The following is a 26,436-nucleotide window of genomic DNA, read 5'->3' on the forward strand; positions in this document are numbered from 1 at the left end:
TCTCGACCTGTGCACCTACGTTGTAAACTTTAATTCATAGGCTAGGTTGTAGCAACCTCATGATGGGTATAGGGAACATTAGAGTATCATGTAGTAGCCTAAACCCATTGACGTTACATTGAGCTGGGTGAATGGAATATGAATGATAGTCATCCAATATGCTGTAACACAATTAAGGCCATGCTCCTAAAAACAATAATCGCCCTCCCTCATCTTAAACGGCACCGACCGCCACTGACCTCCATACACTAACACCAATGTGTAAAACATTTTAGACAGTTTACAGAACCAAGACCTACATTTCACTTAAGACATTAACAATTAACAACAAGGTGCCTAGGACAGACAAGCAAATAGGTCAACTTCTGAGACAGAGACAGAGAGAGAGAGAGAGAGACACACAGAGAGAGAGAGAGTACGTGAAGGGGTTGAATTGATCAATTGGAGATGAGATTCAGATGGGCTATTAATGTATTTCAGACTTTAATGAATGCAGCTGTTTGATGGGTTGTTGACATTGTGATTTGTTCAATGTCTACATATTCAACGATCAGTTTGTGCCAATTCTGTATGGAGTTGTTCTTTTAGTTTCGAAAGATGCATTTCTTTTCCAGAGCAAAATATTTCCAGAGAAGTTTGTTTTGGTGGGGTAGAAGGTCAAGGTTGTCCAGATCACCAAGGTGACAAAAGCCCTGTTTATACCTAGTTCTAACATGCATCCATTGTCCTGATCTAGACCACATTCTGATTGTAGCCACATTTCCGGACAGGTTAAGACAATTAAAAGATGCATTGTGGTCTGACTGTGATCTGCCTGAAAACCTCCGGAGGTAGTCACGAGGTAGTCAGACATGCAAGTATAGACGGATCTGGACAGTGAATTAAATCATCATTATCCCTCGCCTTCTAAAATCATTGACAGGTGGCACCATTGACTTATGGCACCAATATAAATATTATTTTGAAATAATAGCAGTCAAATAATTTGCTGTAACCCTGCAATGATACAGGAATTTAAAGTGGTGGCTGCAAGAATGTTTGACCTGACTGTATTTTTTCTTGATGTGATGTTGTTTGACTTGAACTTGTTTGTTTTGTTAATATGTTAAATGTTTGTTTATATTTATTTACGTTGTTTATATTTTACAACAAAAACATTTAGTTGTTAGTAAATGCATTGAGTTCTGTAAATTGATGAATCATTGACCATCTTTGCCAGCTGTCCGATTGAATTAATTGATATGTGTTGGGAGTCAGCGGAGTCTGGTGGGAGGAGCTATAGGAGGACGGGCTTATTGTAATGGCTGAAATGGAATAAATGGTAGGAAGTCAAACATGTGGTTTCCATGTTTGATACCATTCCATACATTCCATTCCAGCCATTACAATCAATCACATTTATTTATAAAGCCCTTTTTACATCAGCCGATGTCACAAGTGCTATACAGAAACCCAGCCTAAAACCTCAAACAGCAAGCAATGCAGATGTAGAAGCACGGTGGCTAGGAAGAACTCCCTAGAAAGGCAGAACAATGAGCCCCTCCTCCTATAGCGCCTCCCACCAGCCTCCACTGTTGGGAGTATACATGAGTATACCAAGTAAATCAGGGCAGAAAAGTTATCCAAACAATAGCACTACTTTCATTTGTAACTTTATTCTTACAAATGTATGGGGTGATCACATCAGAGCAAAAGCAAAGCAGCAGGATAGAGTTCTTACTAGAAATGTTGATGGGAGAGCCCATCTGCACTCGGCTGGCCAGGTGTCTAAAGAGGAACAGGATATGACATCACACAGGGAGAACGAGATGGCAGAAGCAGTGGTGCCCTGTATGTCCCAGGTTCCCCTGGTGTAGGCCGGGTTACTGTAAAATCCCTTTGTTACAACTGCAGATGTAAAAAAAAATATATATAATTTTGCTTGATTGATTGAATAAGTAAAAGCGATGTGTGGAAGTGTCTGGGAACAAGATTAAATCAAACACAACAGAGAACCCACATCAACTTCAATGAACAGGTAACACACTCTTATCTCTAACAAAAACACACTTTTGAAAGGAAAGGGGGATACCTAGTCAGTTGTACAACTAAATCCTTTCAAATTAAAAATCAAATCAAATCAAATTTTATTTGTCACATACACATGGTTAGCAGATGTTAATGCGAGTGTAGCGAAATGCTTGTGCTTCTAGTTCCGACAATGCAGTAATAACCAACAAGTAATCTAGCTAACAATTCCAAAACTACTACCTTATAGACACAAGTGTAAGGGGATAAAGAATATGTACATAAAGATATATGAATGAGTGATGGTACAGAGCGGCATAGGCAAGATACAGTAGATGGTATTGAGTACAGTATATACATATGAGATGAGTATGCAAACAAAGTGGCATAGTTAAAGTGGCTAGTGATACATGTATTACATAAAGATGCAGGAGATGATATAGAGTACAGTATATACATATACATATGAGATGAATAATGTAGGGTATGTAAACATTATATTAGGTAGCATTGTTAAAAGTGGCTAGTGATATATTTTACATAATTTCCCATCAATTCCCATTATTAAAGTGGCTGGAGTTGAGTCAGTGTGTTGGCAGCAGCCACTCAATGTTAGTGGTGGCTGTTTAACAGTCTGATGGCCTTGAGATAGAAGCTGTTTTTCAGTCTCTCGGTCCCAGCTTTGATGCACCTGTACTGACCTCGCCTTCTGGATGATAGCGGGATGAACAGGCAGTGGCTCGGGTGGTTGTTGTCCTTGATGATCTTTATGGCCTTCCTGTGACATCGGGTGGTGTAGGTGTCTTGGAGGGCAGGTAGTTTGCCCCCGGTGATGCGTTGTGCAGACCTCACTACCCTCTGGAGAGCCTTACGGTTGTGGGCGGAGCAGTTGCCGTACCAGGCGGTGATACAGCCCGAAAGGATGCTCTCGATTGTGCAACTGTAGAAGTTTGTGAGTGCTTTTGGTGACAAGCCGAATTTCTTCAGCCTCCTGAGGTTGAAGAGGCGCTGCTGCGCCTTCTTCACGATGCTGTCTGTGTGGGTGGACCAATTCAGTTTGTCTGTGATGTGTACGCCGAGGAACTTAAAACGTACTACCCTCTCCACTACTGTTCCATCAATGTGGATAGGGGGTGTTCCCTCTGCTGTTTCCTGAAGTCCACAATCATCTCCTTAGTTTTGTTGACGTTGAGTGTGAGGTTATTTTCCTGACACCACACTCCGAGGGCCCTCACCTCCTCCCTGTAGGCCGTCTCGTCGTTGTTGGTAATCAAGCCTACCAATGTTGTGTCGTCCGCAAACTTAATGATTGAGTTGGAGGCGTGCGTGGCCACGCAGTCGTGGGTGAACAGGGAGTACAGGAGATTGCTCAGAACGCACCCTTGTGGGGCCCCAGTGTTGAGGATCAGCGGGGTGGAAATGTTGTTGCCTACCCTCACCACCTGGGGGCGGCCCGTCAGGAAGTCCAGTACCCAGTTGCACAGGGCGGGGTCAAGACCCAGGGTCTCGAGCTTGATGACAAGCTTGGAGGGCACTATGGTGTTAAATGCCGAGCTGTAGTCGATGAACAGCTTTCTTGGGAACAGGAACAATGGTGGCCCTCTTGAAGCATGTGGGAACAACAGACTGGGATAAGGATTGATTGAATATGTCCGTAAACACACCAGCCAGCTGGTCTGCGCATGCTCTGAGGCTGGGGATGCCGTCTGGGCCTGCAGCCTTGCGAGGGTTGACACGTTTAAATGTTTTCCTCACGTCGGCTGCAGTGAAGGAGAGTCCGCATGTTTTAGTTGCGGGCGTGTCAGTGGCACTGTATTGTCCTCAAAGCGGGCAAAAATGTTATTTAGTCTGCCTGGGAGCAAGACATCCTGGTCCGTGATGGGGCTGGTTTTCTTTTTGTAATCCGTGATTGACTGTAGACCCTGCCACATACCTCTTGTGTCTGAGCCGTTGAATTGAGATTCTACTTTGTCTCTATACTGATGCTTAGCTTGTTTGATTGCCTTGCGGAGGGAATAGTTACACTGTTTGTATTCGGTCATGTTTCCGGTCACCTTGCCCTGATTAAAAGCAGTGGTTCGGGCTTTCAGTTTCACGCGAATGCTGCCATCAAACCACGGTTTCTGGTTTGGGAATGTTTTAATCGTTGCTATGGGAACTACATCTTCAACGCACGTTCTAATGAACTCGCTCACCGAATCAGCGTATTCGTCAATGTAGTTGTCTGACGCCATACAAAGCATATCCCAGTCCACGTGATGGAAGCAGTCTTGGAGTGTGGAATCAGATTGGTCGGACCAGCGTTGAACAGACCTCAGCGCGGGAGCTTCTTGTTTTAGTTTCTGTCTGTAGGCAGGGATCAACAAAATGGAGTCGTTGTCAACTTTTCCGAAAGGAGGGCGGGGCAGGGCCTTATATGCGTCACGGAAGTTAGAATAGCAGTGATCCAAGGTTTTTCCAGCCCTGGTTGCGCAATCGATATGCTGATCAAATTTAGGGAGTCTTGTTTTCAGATTAGCCTTGTTAAAATCCCCAGCTACAATGAATGCAGCCTCCGGATAAATGGATTCCAGTTTGCAAAGAGTCAAAGAGTCAAAGTTCGTTCAGAGCCATCGATGTGTCTGCTTGGGGGGGAATATATACGGCTGTGATTATAATCGAAGAGAATTCCCTTGGTAGATAATGCGGTCGACATTTGATTGTGAGGAATTCTAAATCAGGTGAACAGAAGGACTTGAGTACCTGTATGTTGTTATGATCACACCACGTCACGTTAACCATGAAGCATACGCCCCCGCCCCTCTTCTAACCAGAAAGATGTTTGTTTCTGTCTGCGCGATGCGTGGAGAAACCAGTTGGCTGCACCGACTCCGATAGCGTCTCTCCAGTGAGCCATGTTTCCGTGAAGCAAAGAACGTTACAGTCTCTGATGTCCCTCTGGAATGCTACCCTTGCTCGGATTTCATCAACCTTGTTGTCAAGAGACTAGACATTGGCGAGAAGAATGCTAGGGAGTGGTGCACGATGTGCACTTCTCCGGAGTCTGACCAGAAGACCGCTCCGTTTCCCCCTTTTACGAAGTCGTTTTTTTGGGTCGCCGGCTGGGATCCATTCCGTTGTCCTGGGTGAAAGGCAGAACACAGGATCCGCTTCGCGAAAGTCATATTCTTGGTCGTACTGATGGTGAGTCGAAGCTGCTCTTATGTTCAGTAGTTCTTCTCGACTGTATGTAATGAAACCTAAGATGACCTGGGGTACCAATGTAAGAAATAACACGTAAAAAAACAAAAAACTGCATAGTTTCCTAGGAACGCGAAGCGAGGCGGCCATCTCTGTCGGCGCCGGAAGTAAGAAATGTGTCTTCCGCATTTAACCCCTTTTATGAGTAGGGCAGACTAAAACAACTGACACACACATATGCAAGCACACACAGGGACACATGTGGAGGTTGAGAAGTGTATGTCCTGGTGAAAGGAGAGGAAGGTCGAGATTCGCTGCTGTGATAAAACCAAGATTGAACTCTTTGGCCTCAATGCCAAGCGTCATGTCTGGAGGAAACCTGGCACCATACCTACGGTAAAGCATGGAGGTGGCAGTATCATTCTGTGGGGATGTTTTCAGCGGCAGGGACTGGGAGACTAGTCAGGATCTAGGGAAAGATGAACAGAGAGATTCTTGATGAAGACCTGCTCCTTGATGAAGACAACTCTAAGCACACAGCCAAGACAAGGCAGGAGTGGTTTCTGGACAAGTCTCTGAATGTCCTTGAGTGGCCCAGCCAGAGCCCGGACTTGAACCCGATCGAACATCTCTGGAGAGACCTGAAAATAGTGGTGCAGTGACGCTCCCCATCCAAGTTGACAGAGTTTGAGAGGATCTGCAGAGAAGAATGGTAGAAACTCTCCAAATACAGGTGTGCAAAGCTTGTATCATCATACCCAAGAAAACATGAGGCTGTAATCGCTGCCAAAGGTGCTTAAAAAAGTACTGAGTAAAAGGTCTGAATACTTTTATGTGATATTTCAGTTAAATTTTTTAAAATAAATTTGCAAACATTTCTAAAAACCTGTTCTGGCTTTGTCCTTGTGGGGTATTTTGTATAGATTGAGGAAAAAACAAATAATTTAATACATTTTAGAATAAGGCTGTAACGTAACAAAATGTGGGAGAAGTCAAGGGGTCTGAATACTTTCCGAATGCTGTGATTGTATACAAATAATAAGAATTGATTGGGTTTACGGCTCCCGAGTGATTGCAACAGTCTAAGGCACTGCATCTCAGTGCTAGAGGCGTCACTACAGACTCTGGTTCGATTCCACGCTGTATCACAACCGGCCGTGATTGGGAGTCACATAGGGCGGTGCACAATTGGCCCAGTGTCATCTGTAAATAATAATTTATTTTTAACTGAGTTGCCTAGTTAAATTAATGTTAAATAAATATAGCACTTTACCAATTGAGGCACTCAAAGCACTTTACATACTCACCTCATCCACCATCAATGTGTAGCACCCACCTTGTTGATGCACAGCGACAATTGTTGTGCCAGAACTCTCACCACAGCTATCAGGTGGAGAGGTGAGGAGTGATATATGGCATTTAGGAATGAGGGGGATGAATAGGTGGCCATGATAGAATGTGGCCAGGTTGGGAATTTAGCCATGACACCGGGGTGAACACCCCTAATCTTACAATAAACGGCATGGGATTTTGAATGACCACAGAGAGTCAGGACACCCGTTTTAACGTCCAAACCCGAAAGACGGCACCCTACGCAGAACAATGTTCCCAAATGTAATCAAGGTTTGAAATTATTATGTTTTATTATATCTGTTTAAGCTTCTTGCGGTCAGTTTGCAGTCAAATTATTTGATTTATTATTATGTTCCACACTTGAAGTACCATCTGCGTGAATGCAGCTTTCTCAAGCTTCTGTTATTCCAAAACACTACATTTTATGACTGCCTTTTTGTATAATGTTAATATTATTATTTTTAACTAGGCAAGTCAGTTCATCTTATTTACAATGACGACCTATCCCGGGCAAACCCGGACGACGCTGGGGCAATTATGCGCTGCCAAATGGAACTCCCAATCACGGCCGGATGTGATACAGACTAGATTTTTGCTTGTATCCTTATTTCTTTTATTGTACTTAGTCTGTGTGGTGCCGTTTTTTTTGGTTGTCTATGTAACCCCTGTTAAAAGAAAATAACATTATAATAAAAAGGTAATTACAAATAAAAGAACACAGCTAGCACACATCCTGTTGCAGTCCCTCCTCTAAGTAATTAAGTATTGTGGATGACATAAGAAACATTAATTCATGCAGTCGAAATGATTATCCGTCGTAGTTTAAATTCGGATAGTGATTGAATGAACCGTACACGGATCAAACGTGTTAACTGAAAAAACATTTGTATGGGTGTTTTCAAGCCCAAAATGCTTGCTTGCTACACCAAAGAAACAAAGAATAGAAACTGGTTACACCATGTACATTTGTGTCCCCTGCAGGTCAGTGAAGCGTAACGCACAACCTGGGAACAAAGTTCATCTGCTGTAATTTATGTAACAAAATCTGTCATCTCAACATACGGGTTTATTATACTGTTATTTTAAGGCGATATTATCTATGGCTGGAAGGCATTCCAAACCGACCAATCAGTGTCAAACAACATACATTTTCTACCTCTTTTAGGGTAGATTGGTGCAATGGGACTTGTTATACAACTACTGAAGGAACTTTCTTAACTCGATGGCGCATCACCAGGGTCAGCTTTAACTGCAGTCTATCGTTTGGTTTTTAATATTGTATAAACAGATTTTTTAAAGGATTTCTTATATAATGTTTTCGAGGATTGCATTTGGCTCTCAGCCTCTTCGGTCGAATGTATTTTTTTCCAAGCCAGTAAAACTTTTGCAAAAACCAAGGACAACTTTTCCTTCACAAGGAAGTTGGTGAGTAACAATGCAGAGAACATGTTCATCCGTGACTCGTGATCAGTATTATTGTTATAGGCCTATGCGAATATTGGTAACATCGTGGGAAATAAACTCTAAATAGATTGCCACTACTTGTTACAATAAATGTTATCATTCAGTGTTCCAGTTGTTTGGGAAAAACAACCCCTATATGCAACTGCGCAAAAATATTGATGTTACTTTTCATACTTAAACTGTTACCAAATTTGAACCAGTGAGTGTATAAAAACTGAATAATGCATTTGATTTATTCTCTGGAGACACCAAAGGTATTTGAGCTGCAGAAGTTTCAAGAATCCTCCCAACCCCAAATCGAGTGACTGTAAGCCTGTGTGGTCTATTGCACAATCACAGATAATTCATTATTGTCGACTTGTTACATGTGTATCTCCTAACTTCCAATATTTTCTCTTTCATTTTAAATGGTTATTCAAGAATAGGGTGTAGATTAACCTTGGCTGCTATTGGATATGGTGGGGCATTTCCTCAGGCTAGCTCAGAAATAATATTTGAAGCAGATCTCAAAATGAAAGTATCATGTTTCAGCTGAGGGTGCTACCTCCTTCGGAAAGCATTCAGAATCCTCGACTTTTTCTACATTTTGTTACGTTACAGCCTTATTCTAAAAGTGATTAAATCGTTTTTTCCCTATATCAATTTACACACAATACCCCTAATGACAAAGCGAAAACACGTTTTTAGAATTTTTTGCAAATGTATTAAAAATAAAAAACGCAAATATCACATTTACATTAGTATTCAGACCCTTATTTACTCAGTACTTTGTTGAAGCACCTTTGGCAGCGATTACAGACTCAAATATTATTGGTTATGATGCTACAAGCTTGGCACACCTACATTTGTGGAGTTTATCCCATTCTTCTCTGCAGATCATCTCAAACTCTGTCAGGTTGGATAGGGAGTGTCGCTGCACAGCTATTTTCAGGTCTCTCCAGAGATGTTTAATCGGGTCCAAGTCTGGGCTCTGGCTCGGCCACTCAAGGACATTGAGACTTATCCAAAAGCCACTCCTGTGTTGTCTTGGCAGCGAGCTTAGGGTTGTTGTCCTGTTGGAAGGGGAACTTTCAACACTGTCTGAGGTCCTGAGCACTCTGGAGCAGGTTTTCATCAAGGATCTCTCTGTACTTTGCTCCATTCATCTTTCCCTCAGGGCAGGTGAGGCAGAGCCCCACCTGTTTTGAGCCCCACATTTTTTGCATAAAGAAAATAGGATCATTGCACCGTGATTGGCTCAGTGTTCTGTCAAGTCAATAATGTGGCCTTTAGTAAGGGTAGACATCAAGAATGTGAGCCCTTTGGGCCCTACCATAGACTTGGATTAGAAGTGCCCTTCCAATAAGGCTTAAGGTCATTGGCCACAGATAAAATTACATCAAATAACATATCAACAGTAGCTTTGATTGGACTGATCATGTCAACATCTTAGCTGGCAGTCATCATAAGTCAAGTCGACAATCTACCGGAGAATCCTTTTTAATCCTTGTAAATTGAAGATAAATAATGAAGATAAATTATAGATAAAACGTATCGGTGCTCAGTGGACATAAACATCACACAACAAGTTGGAAATCGCAAATTCAACAATTTAGATGTATGGAAAGAATCAGTGACAGTGGCTAACCGCAGGCATTGCAACTGGGAAGTCAGACTGGGAAAATACATTTTGAATGGTCATCCAACTCGGAATTGTAAAATCTTTCTTTGATGACAAAATTTGCCAACGATGGATTGCCGCGCACAACAAAGTGAGTCCAAAAATGTGTTATATGCTGCTGCATAAATGATGTAATATGCCAGGGCGATATGGTCAGCCATATCAGCTATGTTTAAAAAAAAAAAGATTAATTGTTTCCCTGCCAGACAAGGCTCCACTGATAGCCATATGTAGTGGTGGTAAGGATTCACTCCATTGTGCTGGAAAGAAAGCTCTGCTGTTGGAACAGCTTGTGGGCACCGCTTGTCGCCGTTATAGTGCAATGAATATTTTGTGTAGTGGCTTTGCTGGCATGCATCTGAAATATATTTTTAGGGGAGTTTGCCCCACCAAAATGTACATGCTAAAATCGTCACTGATCCTGACTAGTCTCCCAGTCCCTGCTGCTGAAAAACATCCCCACAACCTGATGCCGACACCACCATGCTTCACCGTAGGGATGGTGCCAGGTTTCCTCCAGACATGACGCTTGGCATTCAGGCCAAAAAGTTCAATCTTTGTTTCATCAGACCAGAGAATCTTGTTTCTCATGGTCTGAGAGTCCTTTAGGTGCCTTTTAGCAAACTCCAAGCAGGCTATCATGCACCTTTTACTGAGGAGTGGCTTCCATCTGGCCACTCTATCATAAAGGCCTTATTGGTAGAGTACTACAGAGATTTTTGCCATTCTGGAACGTTCTCCCATCTCCACAGAGGAACTCTGGAGCTCTGACAGAGTGACCATTGGGTTCTTGGTCACCTTCCTGACCAAGGCCCTTCTCCCCAGATTGCTCAATTTGGCCGGGCGACCAGCTCTAGGAAGAGTCTTGGTGGTTCCAAACGTCTTCCATTTAAGATTTATGGAGGTCACTGTGTTCTTGGGGACCTTCAATGCTGCAGAAATGTTTTGGTACCCTTCCCCAGATCTGTGCCTCGACACAATCCTGACTCGGCACTCTACGGACAATTCTTTCGACCTCATGACTTGGTTTTTGCGCTGCCATGAACTGTCACATGTGGGACTATGGACAGGTGTGCCTTTCCAAGTTATGTCCAATCAATTGAATATACCACAGGTGGATTCCAATCAAGTTGTAGAAACATCTCAAGGATGATCAATGAAAACAAGATGCACCTGAGCTCAATTTCGAGTCTCATAGCAAATGGTCTGTATACTTACGTTCTGTTTTATTATTTGTAATAAATTTGCAAAAAAATACTTTTTGCTTTGTCATTATGGGGTATTGTGTGTAGATTGATTCAATTTTTTATTTAATACATTTTACAGTAAGGCTGTAACGTACCAAAATGTGGAGAAGGGGAAGGGGTCTGAAAACTTTCTGAATGTACTGTAAGCTGTGTCGACACTTGGATGCGACTTCTACAAGAATACGAAGATCGCATTGTAGAGGCAGTTCTAGATGGACAAAAGTTGCGTTGTGGTCGGAATGTGTTCAGATCTGGCTGAGGAGGTGATCAGTCAAGCATTGTGTGCGGATTTCTCCTGGGCAGCCTGGTCTCATAGACTAGAAATAACACAGGCCGTGTCTAGACTTGACAGTTCATGCAGCTTTAATATTTTATTATTATAATTTTTATATATTTTTTTATTTAACGAGGCAAGTCAGTTAAAACTTCTCTTGAAAATGTGGGACGCTAGCGTCCCACCTAACCAACAGCCAGTGAAATTGCAGGGCGCCAAATTCAGAACAACAGAAATCTCATAATTAAAATTCCTCAAACATACAGGTATTATACACCATTTTTTAAAGATAAAGTTCTCGTTAATCCAGCCACAGTGTCTGATTGCAAAAAGTCTTTACGGCGAAAGCACACCTTGTGATTATGTTAGGTCAGCGCCAAGTCACAGAAAAACATACAGCCATTTTCGGAGAAGGAGAGGTGTCACAAAACTCAGAAATAGAGTTATAAATATTCACTTACCTTTGCTCTTCATCGGAATGCACTCCTAGGAATCCCAGTTCCACAATAAATGTTTGTTTTGTTCGATAAAGTCCATTCATGTCCAAATACCTCCTTTTTGTTCAAGCGTTTAGCCCAGTAATCCAAATGCACAGTGCGCAAGCAATTAGTTCAGACGAAAAGTCAAAGTTATATTACAGTTTGTGTCAAACGATGTATATAATCAATCTTTAGGATGTTTTTAACATAAATCTTCAATAATGTTTAAACCGGACAATTCCTTTGTCTTTAGAAATTAAAAGGAATGCAGCTAGCTCTCACGGCCGCGTGCCTGACTGACCTCATGGCATTCTGCCAGACCTCTTAGTCAAACAGCTCTTATTCTCTTATTCTCTACCCTTCACAGTAGAAGCCTGAAACAAGGTTCTGAAGACTGTTGACCTCTAGTGGAAGCCTTAGGAAGTGCAATATGACCCCATAGACACTGTGTATTGGATAGGCAAATACTTGAAAACCTACAAACCTCAGATTTCCCACTTCGTGGTTGGATCTTTTCTCAGGTTTTTGCCTGCCACATGAGTTGTGTTATACTCACAGACATCATTCAAACAGTTTTCGAAACTTCAGAGTGTTTTCTATCCAAATCTACTACTTATTTGCATAGTCTAGCTTTTGGGCCTGAGTAGCAGACCGTTTACTCTGGGCACCTTATTCATCCAAGCTACTCAATACTGCCCCCGTTCCCAAAGAAGAACAAATTCTTATTTACAGTGACGGCCTACTAGTATTCTGATCATTGAGATTTTGATCATGGAATTCCGAACACGTCATGCATCTACACCTACATTTAAATGTGTCTACAGTGTGTCTGGATTACCTTTTCCCACAGTATATTCAAATGCCAGTATGCATTCTACAAGCAGTGGAACAGGCAAAATATGATAATCACACAATTGATGGCAGTAGCTAACTACTGTAGCTAGTAAGCAATGCTAAATAGATTGCAAAAGGGTTGCTCAGTTGGTTGAACATGTTGCTTGCAACGCCAGGGTTGTGGGTTCGATTCCCACGGGGTCCAGTATGAAAAAATCTATGCACTCGCTACTTTAAGTCGCTCTGGATAAGAGCGTCTGCTAAATGATACGAAAATAATACATTTTTCTAAATATTAGCTTGCTGGCTAGCATTTATGAGGCCAGCAAACACGGCCCTCATGCTAGGAACGTATTTCCCCCAATATTATAATAAAAAGGTCCCTCTCGGTCCCAAAACACATGTTTTCTGGAGACTTGTGCGACGAGTGCTGACAACGTCGCCCACTGTGTGCACTTTCCGTAGCCTGATTGCGTCCAGACTGAGGAGAAATCCGCACACAATGCATCCCTGACCACCACCTGAAGTGGTCAGCCAGATCTGAACACAATCGGACCACAAAGCGACTTTTGTGCGTCTAGAATCGTCTTTTCAATGCGATCTTCATATTCTGATAGCAGAAGGCGCATGTAAGTATCAAGTGTAGAGACGACCATAGTAAATGTAAATCTGGGATACTCCAAATTAGTTTTGTATGGTAACATAAGACAGAAGTTTACATACAGTAGGGCAGAAATAAAAGCAGGGTGGTTGTATAATGCGAACGTCTAGCAACCCAAAGGTTGAATGTTCGAATCTCATCATGGACAACTTTATAATTTTTGCTAATTAGAAACTTTGCAACTTCTTGCTACTTTGCAACTACTTAACATGTTAGCTAACCCCAAACCCAACTAGTCACTCAATGGGAGAGCCGTACCCCTGGCGGACAGGATGAGTTAAGATGTTAATATCTTATAATAGTTATTCCGTACCATGGGTGTGATGTGCATACCCCCACCCGCCCCCACCAAATAAATTCCTGGGCATGTAATGTCAGTTCCTTGAGACACTTCCCGTGGCTACAAGGGAACTGACATCTGGACTAGCATGGTCCCTAGCTCATAGAATCGTGGTTACGTGAGTAACCTTTCTATTTTGCTTAAGGGACTATGCTAGTCACTCAATGGGATGACTACGAGAGTAAGTCGGTTCCTCTAGGGCACAGCCTAGAGCAACACATCACCATAGGTGTTCGAGGCAGTACCTGGCTCAACCGCAGGTTACTGTTTGGAGGGAAGGGTAGCACCAAGCACAGCTGAACTCATACCGTGCGGGTCAGCCATATTCACCCGATAAAACCACGGCAAAGGTACTGGGCGACGCCTAGCTGGCAGCTGCACATATGTCAGAGAGGGGGACTCCCTTAAGCAGTGTCCAGGAGGTGGCAACTCCCCTGGTGGAATGTGCTACCACAGAGGATGGCACTGGGTGGCCAGCTTGGCTATATGCTTGCAGGATAGTGTCTACAATCCAAGTACCAACTGTTTTCAGAGGCTTACCCTGTACTCTCGAAAGCACACAAACAGATGATCAGATGATGAGTCCACTCCACGTACGCGTTTAGGGTTCTCACAGGACACGGAGCGCGTACATCAAAATCATGAGCCCCAGGGGGTATGGCGGTGGACAAGGCTGTTTCTCTGTTCACGTGACCTGGGGGCAGGACCTTTGGTAGGAAAGCAGGATTAGGCCGCAGAGTAACGATTGCCTTACCTGGGCCTAAACGATAACGCTCATCACTAACCGATAAAGCATGGAGCCTGCCAACCCTCTTGGTCGAGGCGATTTCCACCAGAAAGGCAGTCTTAAAAGAGAGCTGTTCAAGTCTATAACATCTAACAGTTCAAAGTGAGGTCTGGATATTACTCCAAGAACCAGATCCAAATCCCATTTGTGAACCGATGGGGCTCTTGCTGGGCGTAATCGACAGACTCCCTTAAGAAACCTTGGCATGAGCGGATGGCTGCCAAGTGGACTATCCTGCTCTTCATCATGACTTGCTGAAATGGCTGCAGTGTATACAGTACCGTAAGTGTGGATGCTGCCCTGCCAGCATTGAACAAAGACCTCTATTACCGGAGCACAGTTTTTTATGTTCCAAGATTCTGGACCAACACCCGGCTCCCCACACCACTGGCAGAACACACACCACGTTGTGTCATTGGTTAATGTGGTGGACGGGGCCCTGGCCCTCTGTAAGATGTTAACAACAAGAGGGCTCAAGATCTAAATCAGACCTATTTCCCTGTTCAGTGGCTAGGCCCACAGCTTCAGGCGGCAGGGATTTGGATGCCACAATGTGTCCTTCGCCTGTGACAATAGGTCCGGCCTCCGAGGTAGTTCCCATGCTGTCCCCGCTAGGAGTGACAGTATTGACCTTAATCAGTGGTGTCTCAGCCATCTGGGGGCAATCAGAAGGACCTGGTTTCCCGATTCTGTTCAGAGTCGTTGGAATCATTGGGATTGGGGGGAAGGTGTATAGTTTCTTCCTCGGCCACTCGTGGGCCAGGGCATCTAGGCCACATGGCCCGGGGGGGTTTGAATATTGAGAAACAGGGGGGACACTGTGTGTACCTCTGAGCCGAACAGATCCACCTCCGCTTCCCTAAAGAATAACAACATGCGACTCACTATTCAGGGATGTAGTCGCCACTCTCCATCCGGAGGGGAGGAGACCCATCAGTCTTTTACACTGAAGAACAGTCACCTTCTGGTCTTGGACAAAAGGATTGAGGTGATCTACAATTTTCTGGACTCGCTCTTTGGTGAGATGAGCCCTCCATTAGAGACGAGTCGATCCGTATGCCCACAAATATCACAGTTCGTGTGTGGACCAGGTAGCTTTTTTGCATGTTCAACCGGAGGCCTAGCTCTGAGATGTGCTTCACGAGAGCTGTCGTGTATGCATGCTGCTGCCTGTTCTCATGACTGAGTTTAGATTAGCCAATCATCTAGGTCATTTAGTACTAAAATCGCTTGTGATGTTAAGGGTGCTAGAGCGGCATCCATGCATTTTGTGAATGTTCTTGGTGCCAGGAAGAGGCTGAAAGGTAACACTTGGTACTCACGCTATACCGTTGAATGCAAAGTGCGGAACTTCCTGTGAGCCGGGTGGATCGATATGTGGAAGTAGGCATCTTTTAGGTCAACAGTGGTGGACCACTGGCCTGGGCTGATAGCCTGTAGGATGCAGGACGAAGATGGCACTTTGAATTGGGAGGGTTTTCAAGCACCGGTTGAGAGGCCTCAAGTCCAGGATGGGGCAAAAGCCACCATCCCTCTTGAGGACTAGGAACTTAGAACCCACTGTGCTTAGAATCCACTCCTCAGAACCCACTGTGCTGTTCTGATGGTTTGAGTTGTCTGATTGCCTCCCTGATGGCGAAGAATGCAATCTCTAGTTGAAGAGCTTCTCTTTTCAGGGGGTCGGCTGTTGTAGTTGACCAGACCCTCTGAAAGGTGGTGGCCGGCATCGGAACTGGAGTTTTTACCCATGTACTACTGTATCCAGAGGGACTCCACAAGCTCCTCCCACAAGCTCAAGCCATTGCCACACCCATCAGGATGACTGAGGAGCAGAGGAACGGTGCTTGTTATGTCGCTGCCTGTGCTGGTGGGGGCGCCACTGCTGACCCGGAGTCTATTGATGTGGGTGATCTCGGCATGGCTGGTTTGGTGGAGGACCCAAGCGGCCTTTTGAGGCAGGGGAAAGCTGAGGCCTAGACTGCAATTGTCTCTGCCCTGCGTTACCCTACCCAGAGGGACCCATGCAAGACTGCAGGGTCTCTCTGTCCTTCTGCAGCTTAGCCGTTTGGTCCAAACTGGCATCCACACTAGGACCAAAATTTGGCCTGGGGAGATGGGAAGCTCCATAAAAGTTTTTTTCCACAGAGGCTGACATTTTTGTCTGTGAGAGCCAAAGCTGTCTGCGTGATAAGATGACTGTAAACAAGGCTTTGTCATTAGCACGTGACATCATAGCCAATCGTGCTTCATATACTGTAGGCGTGGGCCAGGAGTAGCACTGAAGGGGGAATCCACAGCCTGAATTGTATGCTCTAAGCCTAGGCACATCCATACAGGTGGAATGGGCATCAATGCCAAAGGTATTGATGTGAGAAGCCAGACTCAACTGACACAGTAACGGACTGTGTGAGGAGAGGTCCTGAGAACAGAGTGGTCAGGCATGCGGCTCTGAATCTCACTCCGGCAACAGCTGCGGAGTCTGCCCTAGCCTGGGTGGGAGCTGCATGAACTGTCAAGTATAGACACGGCCTAAATATCTAGCCTGACCAAGGAATTTATTCTCCCTCTCCGTCAATTGTGTTGAATGTGCATCTCCCCTCCCTTGCCCTAGACTCCTATTCACCCTCCCTGTCCTCATCGGTCTCACATCCTAACCATTTAACTCATTTACTTGGACTACTTTTCCCTACTGTAGGCCCCATTTTGACACTCCATATGACACTATCTCAAACGATGTCCTACTCAAACTGTTTCCATGGCTCCCATAATTTTTCTGAAAATCCTCTTATGAATATCACCCTTTATTGAATTCCATTTTAATCTAAAGGCTGTGTACGAACTCCAGTTTGTTTGACTTTTAAACCCCGGACCATTTCAGATCTGTAACTTCAGCTCTCTCTCTCTATTTTCCCACCTAGTGCAGTCCATGTGGACAGTCCACCCACTATCCCCACACTTACTACCAGCTATGCCCACGGCACCTCCTCCAAGTCTCTACTCTTCAGTACGGTTGGTGGGAGCCTCCAGGCTTCAGCTGAACGCTTTCCAGACCGGGAGGCTGTAGTGTTCCTACAGGACGGGGTCAGGAAGACCTTCTCACAGCTCCAGCAGGATGTGAGTGGTGTCTACTTCCTATTTTCTACTAATCCTATGCCAAACAGATTAAGGGTACACAAGGGCTCTTTCTGTAGTGTGTGAAAGACTTCAAATCCTTGATTCCTCAACTCCTTGCCTCTATCTCAAAGCTCATTGAAGGAGGAGATCCAAGGCGAGAGAGTTAAGGAATCAAGGATTTTGAGGCTTGCACACTTTTCAGACCGAGCCAAGACATGTTTCCTCTCGCCCCCTTCAAAAGTAATTGTAACATCTATTTGAAACAGCATGTTCTACGCCCATTTAAGGGAAACCCTATGGAGGCAGATATATAAAAAAGCAAAGTGTGTCATTGTTTGCAATATGAATACAGTAACACATAAGTACACAAAATGGCTTCTCACTGGTCTATGTACTCTCATCCATACCTACACATGCAGTCAGAGCTGGCCCTAGCCTTTTGGGTGCCCTATGTGACATTTTGTTAGACTTGCTGTCATTCTCATTTATATTTGTTGTCACTTATTAAGCATCCTAAGTATTTCATATTTTTTGGTCCACTTAAAGGATTGCTGTATATCATGAGTTATTTTTCTTATTGCCTTTGTCGTTTTTTTACCCCATTAATTTTATATCCTGAGATTTTAGAGTAGTCCTAAAATATTTTTTATCAAAGGGGGCATAGAGTTTTCAATATTAGTCAGGTATATCAGGAGATCATCTGTGTTGCAGGAATTTAATTCCTCTGTTTTAATTCCCAATTAAAATGAAACACTGTCAATTCATAAGAATTTGTAAGATCCTTATTTTATAGAGATCGACAGAGCCCGGTCTTAAAGTCAAATAGCAGCCTTTATTCACGAGAGTACTGAACACGATACAGTTTACCACAGGTTATAAACTGAAAATGACATCATTAGTTTCAGCACCAACCCGTGCCATCTCCGTTCCAGTACAAAGGCTGTATCTCAAGCCTTCCCACCTCGTCTCCCTACCAATTTAATATAATTTATGGCTGAGCCAAGGTTTTCTGGTGTAGATAAGCATTCTAGCCAGTCTGAAGATTTAGTTCATTCATTTCTACCCAGGAACAGACTGTCATTGTTCTAATCCTTGATTCATTCACAAACATTATATTCAGTACTAAGATTAAGAAAGAAAATTCATACATATACAGTAACATAATAGTATTCTGATTAGTCAGTCCTGACTGAAATGTATACATAATTAGTCATCATTGATAAAAAATCCCTTAACAATCTGCAAATAAGTTTAGTTTATATTAATGTTTACCATGATACCTGTTATGTTTGGGTCCTGTCTAATTCTTTCTGTAAGCGGTTCAGTTGACAGTGCAAACAGGAGGGGGGAGAGGGGACATCCTTGTCTTGTGCCCTGCCCCTTTTCGAAAGGAATTGAATCAGATAATGTATTTGGTCAATTCTTGCTTTACGACATTTATATAATGTTTGTATAACATTTATTATTTCAGCTGGAAAGTTTTGAATAGAAAGGCAATCCAAGATTGTCAAAAGCCTTTTCGGCATCAACAGCCATTATTGACAAATCTCTATCTTTGTTAAACTTTTGCCAAGTAGGTTATTATCATTCTCTCAAGGCATCCCAAATTATATTGGTGATCAGCAACGATCCGATATCATTATATTATGAATGTTTGAATCTAGTAAATTGTTGAGTACATTCAATTCTTGAATAGCTTTTGTTACTTTGAGAAAAAAATGAATAATCTTTTGTAGTTACGAATAGTAATCTTCTGGTGTCCTAGTAAATATTTGGAGGCTCCCTAAATGTGCCTTTTTTATTACGTCTGTCAATCTTATCTAAAGTAGAATTTAGGTCACCTGCTAAAATAATAGTTCCTGTCTGGATTTGATCTAATATAGCTTGAATTTATCTAAAAACACCAGATGTGCCCCTGGTGGGATATACAATAAAAGCAATGTATATTTTTCCCCATGCAAGGTACTGTACAATTCAAAATGAGAAAATATGCTGAGATATAAGGGAAAATAGTGTATTCTTATTTATCAGGATGCTTACAGTTTTGTTGTTGCTACAGTAGGTAGCAGAATAGGCCTCTCCAACCAAATTCCTATTTAAATATTCTCCTTTATTTAAGTGTAACTCTTGCAAGAACCACATCTGCTGACAATCTCTAAGTGTTTGAGAATCATATAAAAAAAAAACATTATGGAGCCCATGCACATTCCATATGATAAATTGGATTTTGTTGGCCAAGCTTATCACCAACCCCCATCCTTGCCCCATCCTTGCATCTTTTCCCTGTCTTATCTTCTCAGGCAAATTTACACTCCTCTTTACATCTACTTACTCATCCATTCTCCTTCATTCACACACAACATATATCCTATGCCTCCAAAGATCCGTGGGGGATGATGTAGTGCACACACAATGTACTTTTTCTCTTAATTTTTCATGTACTGAATAAATATGGACTTTTCAACTCTACTGTTGCGATAAATAGCAAATGTGCCTACTCTGGTCTTTTTTTTTTCCATCCCTATTTTAAACAGTTCACCCAAATTACAAAAGAATACAAACATTTTGTATTCATCCTAAAAGCAGTCTATGGACAAGCAGACTGCAATCTATGATTTGGCTATGCACTGCCATCAACCGTTAATATTTCCTGTGGAGAGCTTTTGTGTAGTGGTAACACTCCCCGGCATGTCGTATACAACATTTCACCTGAGAACAGGTAATCTCTGCTTTCAACCTTCCATCTAGCATTTACCTGTCTCCTTAACTCATTTAATTACTGTCTGAATAAAGTGTCAAACCACCTAAAAAATAATATTAGCATACTAATTTCATTCCCCCAAAATTTCAAAGTAACAATGTCGTCCAATTTTTAGGGTTCATTTGATGTTCAATACACCTGACCTGTGGTTTTTATTTTGAAATGTTCCACCCTGGTCATAGGCCTGAGCCATGTCAAAATGCATAGAATTGCAGGAAATTAGCTTTTTAAACAGTAAAATAAATATCCCATCCAGGGGTTGTGCCAGGGGGGAATGAAATTCACATAGGAAATCTCACTCCAAGCTTTCTTCAAAAGCTGGCAGCCCTAATGTATTGTTTTCTCTTTATTCAACCCACCTGCCACACACCAGCACTACATACACACAATATTTAATGACCCTAAACCCGACTGCCACGCTGCAGGTTATGAGTCAACCTGCGGATCACTAATCCGCGGGCCTACGAAAGGGCGGCCGCCAGTTGCCCATCACTGTGCTACAGAATAACAGTTTCACAGATACTGTACATTATCAGTGGGCCCTCGGCTCAGTCTGGGTTCAAACTTTATTCATAACATTCAGTACTGGCAGGCATTTGATACTGGCAGTTCAACAGGTCAAAGATGGGAACATCAGTACTTATTTGCAACAGATAATTGTAGCAAAGTGAAAAACTACTTATTTAAATATGGTACTTAAACATACTGTCACACCCTGATCTTTCACCTGTCTTTGTGATTGTGTCGCCCACCTTCCCCATTTATCCCCTGTGTATTTATACCTTTGTTCTGTTTGTCTGTTGCCAGTTTGTCAAGTCAACCAGCGTTTTTGTTATCAGCTCCTGCTTTTCCCAGTCTCTCTTTTTCTCGCCCTCCTGGTCTTGACCCTTGCCTGTCCTGACCCTGAGCTAGCCTGCCGACCTGTACCTCTGCCTACCCTGAGCCTGCCTGTCATCCGGTACCGTTGCCCCACCTCTGGTTTACAGAACCCTGCCTGCCTTGACCTGTGTTATTGCCTGCCCCTGCTGCATTATTAAACCATTGTTAATTTGATGTGTCTTCATCTGGGTCTTATCTTCATACCTGATACATACATGGTTAACTCCCGTTTCCATTCCACAAAGGGAATGCATCTCCCCGCACCTACGATCATGTTTAGTACATATCAATCCATATCAACAGTTTATCAAATACATGGAAATAATTAATCAAATCATTTTCCATTACACAAGGGGTTGCACAAAAGGGAACATCAGGTTGATTGGATGTCAATACATCAGCTGTCTCTCCCCTCTCATTCAGTTGGAAACAGCATTGCACGAGTTCGCAAATGCAGCGCTGACATCACACACAGAGCCAAAACAAATACGAGGAGGAGATTCAGCCCAAAACAAATTTAGAGAAGGGGTTGATTTGATGAAAATTCATCACTGTTTACTATCGACTGTTGCACATGATGCTCTTTTGTTCTGTAGATTTAAAAAAGGAATCTGAAACGTTCCCTTTTCAGGACCCTGTCTTTCAAAGATAATTTGTAAAAATCAAATAACTAAACAGATCTTCATTGTAAAGCTTTTAAACACTGTTTCCCATGCTTGTTAATCAACATGCACCTGTGGAACAGTCGTTAAAACACTAACAGCTTACAGACGGTAGGCAATTAAGGTCACAGTTATGAAAACCTAGGACACTAAAGAGGCATTTCTACTGACTCTGGAAAAACACCAAAATAGAGATTCCCAGGGTCCCTGCTCATCTGCATGAACGTGCCTTAGGCATGCTGCAAGGTGTCATGAGGACTGCAGATGTGGCAGGGACAGGAAATTGCAATGTCTGTACTGTGAGACGCCTAAGACAGCGCTACAGGGAGACAGGACGGACAGCTGATGGTCCTCGCAGTGGCAGACCACGTGTAACAACACCTGCACAGGATCAGTACATCTGAAAATCACACCTGTGGGAGAGGTACAGGATGGCAACAACCACTGCCCGAGTTACACAAGGAACGCACAATCACTTCATCAGTGCTCAGACTGTCCGCAATAGGCTGAGAAAGGCTGGACTGAGGGCTTGTAGGCAGGTCCTCACCAGACATCACCGGCAACAATGTCACCTATGGGCACAAACCCACTGTTGCTGGACCAGACAGGACTGGCAAAAAGTGCTCTTCACTGATGAGTCACGGTTTTGTCTCACCACGGGTGATGGTCGGATCCGCGTTTATCGTCGAAGGAATGAGAGTTATACCGAGGCCTGTACTCTGAAGCGGGATTGATTTGGAGGTGGATGGTCCGTTATGGTCTGGGGCGGTGCGTAAACCGCATCATCGGACTGAGCTTGTCATTGCAGGCAATCTCCACGCCGTTCGTTACAGGGAAGACATCCTCCTCCCTCATGTGGTACCCTTCCTGCAGGCTCATCCTGACGTGACCCTCCAGCATGACAATGCCACCAGCCATACTGCTCGTCCTGTGCATTATTTCCTGCAAGACAGGAATGCCAGTGTTCTGCCATGGCCAGCGAAGAGCCCGAATCTCAATCCCATTGAGCATGTCTGGGACCTGTTGGATCGGAGGGTGAGGGCTAGGGCCATTCCCCCCAGAAATGTCCGGGAACTTGCAGGGGCCTTGGTGGAAGAGTGGGGTAACATTTCACAGCAAGAATGGGCAAAAGAGTGCAGTCCATGAGGAGATCCACTGCAGTACTTAGTATCTGGTGTGGCCACCAGCTGCATTGACTGTTACTTTTGATTTTGACCCCACTTTGTTCAGGGACACATTATTCTATTTCTGTTAGTCACATGTCTGTGGAACTTGTTCAGTTTATGTATCAGTTGTTGAATCTTATGTTCACAAAAATATTTGCCCGTTACATTTGCTGAAAATAAACGCAGTTGACAGTGAGAGGACGTTTTTTTGGCTGAGTTTGGGTTATCTTAAGCAGTTGTGGCTATTTAACAAGACCCCAATGGTTGGAAGAACGCAGTGAGCTGGGTTGGAGGCAAAGTCTAACCTGGTGTGATCTCCAGCTTATGAAAGCATTAAACTAAGTTCAAATGTGACCAATGACACCAAACGTATTAACAGTATTTGTCCTGGGACTACGGTAACCAGGCAGTAGCTGGTATCTGATTAGAAAGTGATTTCTACGGCACTTACCTGCTGTGGATACAGCTACCCATGATATGACCGGGCATAGCGTGGATAGAGTTCAGATAGCCAAACCTTGACTTTTGAAGTTAAACATTCATTCGGCGATAAAGAATTGTCACGTGTTTGGGTAACAACCAGCTGTGTCGCTAACTCAGTTTGGTTTAGATTCTATTGATAGTCATAGTAATCAATAATGTATTTCTGCAGTTTTTTTATGCGGTTCTGATTAATTCAATGTTGAAATGTGCACTACAAAATACCCCTTTAGATATGTTTTACAATATCTCTTGCTACTGTTTTACTCAACTGTCTCTCTCAATTCCCCGGTCTCTTTCAGCAATGCTGCTGTGAATCGCTTTCTAGAGTCCAGCTATGCATTGATTACCAATTTACCTCTTTGTGCTGACGGTGCTCCATTATGGCTCAGGTGGACCAGGCTGCTGCAGGCCTCCTGGCACTGGGACTGAAGAGGGGGGACCGACTGGGCATGTGGGGACCCAACACATATGAGTGGGTCCTGTTCCAGTTTGCCTCAGCCAAGGCTGGCATCATACTGGTGAGCGCTGACACTGGTGGCATGGAGGAGGAATCTTAACAGGGGAAAGAGGTTTTTCAACCTCAATTGTGAAGTTAAGTACATTAAAGCGGACGTTTTCAGTGGTTATGCTTTGTCTTCTGACAGGTGTCTGTGAACCCAGCCTATCAGGTGCAAGAGTTGGAGTTTGCTTTGAGGAAGGTGGGTCACTTGAGTTGCCACATCATGTTTTGTTCCATGAAAGTTACACTGGGTGTGACACTATTAAGTACGGTGCAGAGATTATTGCTAGTTAAACAGTTTATTATGAGGATAAAGGCAATGATGTTGATGATGTTCATTGGTGGTAATAACAGTGTGTTTATTGGCGGTAATTATGTAGTTTCCTGCTTTGGTCCAGGTTGGATGCAATGCCATTGTGTGCCCGACCCAGTTTAAGACCCAGAAGTACTGTGACATGCTCAGGCAGATCTGTCCAGAGATGGACACTGCTATCCCAGGATCGGTCAAGAGTGCCAGGTATGACCACCCTGTTTTCATATACAATCACAACTCTTCTTTTGACAAAATAACACAATTTCAGTTACACTGAATGATGATCAAATTACAATGGGTTGTGTTCTGGTGGGTGCAAAGCACTGACTATTGTAGATTCAGACGATTCTCTGATCTATTCTGCATGACTGAGAAGCATGGCTGTCTGTTCTACATGCTTTTCTATCGGAATGTTTTGTTACATTTAGTGCTGAGCGACTAGAGCTTTTTGAGGTCGGTTCAGTTTGAAAAATAATCATGTTTTTCGGAGGAAAAACAACATTTTGTGGGTTGAATGCTGTAAGAACACTGAGTAAAACAATTAAAGGAAAGTCCCATGATGGAGGTGACTTGCCATAACTGCTTTTCACTTATTAACCATCATTTATTCACATTACTTTACTAAAATATTTCAGTTGTTGTGTATATTTGTTTCATTTGATGACTTTATTATTTCATTCCAAGTCATCTTCTCAATAGAGCTCTATATGCTGTCTGGAAAAATCACTATTTTAGTAATTATTCTTCAAAGTAAATAAGGCATACTTTTATGACTGCTAAATACCAACTGTCAAACACTTAGATCAGGAATGGGCAACTAGCGGCCCCCCTTTTGAATGCCTTCGGATCAATAAAAAATGTAATACTAATATGTATATATATTTTTTGGGGGGAAACTCTGTCGTCTCCCCTTACTGTTAGAAAAGTCACTGATAGTCAGTCAATTAGCCCATGTCAGCAAAACATTTTTAGATTGCTTTGTTTAGTGGCCAGATATCTAAACTTACTATCATGGTTGAATTACTGGCCGGGGGCCCCCCACTGATTGACAAATGTTTTTTTTTGTGTGACAAAAAAAGTCTCACTCATATATCATATAAAAAAACTGCAAACATTTCTTCTTTGCCCCATGGCAAAATGTGTAGAATTGCAGCAAATTTGCTTTAAAACTTCCATTTTCTCTACCACCAAATGTCAAAATGTGCACCCCCATCAAAGTTGCCCATCCCTGACTTAGATCTTGTATTTTCCAGTAGAGATACCACTAGATCGCGCATTCTTCTCTCTTTTACGTAGCAGTTGTAAAAATAAAAAAACACAGAACGAAAAAGTTTGCGCTCAGTGAATTATGGTCATTGTAGTTAATTGACACATTATCTGCACTCAACTAAGTAGAATATTGGCCTGTTGGAAACTACAACTTCCGACTATATCGCACAGTTGGGGCTTGATATGATTTATCTCTACAGAAACTGTGTAATGTGCTTATTAAACTCACAGAAAAAAATAAACTGACTTCAGTCAATTAGTTGTTTAAAAATAACCGAAATATCAGTTAATCGCTCAGCATTAGTTACATTGCACACCACTGAGCTCACACGATTATCTGTTCTATTCTACATAATGTATTTCTATCTGAATGTTTTGTTACGTGTGACCCTCCCTCCTCAGACTCCCTGACCTCCACACAATGATAGTGACAGACAGCCGGCAGCCAGGGATGTACCACCTAGAGGACGTGATGCAGGCAGGGAGCAGCCAGCACATGCAGCAGCTGGAGGAGCTGCAGAAGAAACTGTCCTTCGACGACCCCATCAATATTCAGTTCACATCGGTACTTTTAGTAAACTGTTTATACTCTCACTTTCTATTCTTCCCATTTGATCCTGTGCTCACAGTTTGTCTTTACATGGTCATGGTGTTCAACAAATCTATACTGTGAATTCATGTTAAATCCTGTTGACAGGGATCTGAATCATAATACTCAACAGTATTTAGTCATGATGCATGTCCCCTGTGCATGCCCCAGTTGACCTATTCAAGTGCATTTGCGAATATACATTGCTTTGTGCCCACTATTTCTCTGACGTACTTGTTTGTCTGATGTCAGGGTACGACGGGGAACCCCAAAGGTGCCACCCTCTCCCACCACAACATCGTCAACAATGCCTACTTCATTGGCATGCGACTTGGATATGACTGGAGGGTGAGTGCCCTGCCTACACACACATATGATTCCAGACAATGAGTTAGTTAGGCTGCGTTTAGACAGG

General features: G+C 43.1%; 1 protein-coding gene across 2 annotated transcripts in view; it reads left to right on the forward strand.

Annotated features, from left to right (window-relative positions):
* Positions 1 to 7,521: 7,521 nt before the first annotated feature.
* The window catches only part of acsf2 (acyl-CoA synthetase family member 2), a 34,407-nt gene continuing 15,492 nt past the window's right edge, over positions 7,522 to 26,436 (forward strand). Inside the window, exons 1-7 of one of the 2 annotated variants that reach the window (XM_024386705.2) lie at positions 7,522 to 7,965; positions 17,205 to 17,400; positions 23,741 to 23,869; positions 23,996 to 24,049; positions 24,249 to 24,367; positions 25,835 to 25,997; positions 26,274 to 26,369. In XM_024386705.2, coding sequence (XP_024242473.1) covers positions 7,853 to 7,965; positions 17,205 to 17,400; positions 23,741 to 23,869; positions 23,996 to 24,049; positions 24,249 to 24,367; positions 25,835 to 25,997; positions 26,274 to 26,369 — 870 coding nt within the window. In that variant the 5' untranslated portion in view covers positions 7,522 to 7,852. The remainder of the gene's footprint in view (positions 7,966 to 17,204; positions 17,401 to 23,740; positions 23,870 to 23,995; positions 24,050 to 24,248; positions 24,368 to 25,834; positions 25,998 to 26,273; positions 26,370 to 26,436) is intronic. The other variant, XM_024386704.2, reaches the window with a different exon arrangement.

Source organism: Oncorhynchus tshawytscha, linkage group LG24, assembly GCF_018296145.1.
Source record: "Oncorhynchus tshawytscha isolate Ot180627B linkage group LG24, Otsh_v2.0, whole genome shotgun sequence".
Classification (NCBI taxonomy): domain Eukaryota; kingdom Metazoa; phylum Chordata; class Actinopteri; order Salmoniformes; family Salmonidae; genus Oncorhynchus; species Oncorhynchus tshawytscha.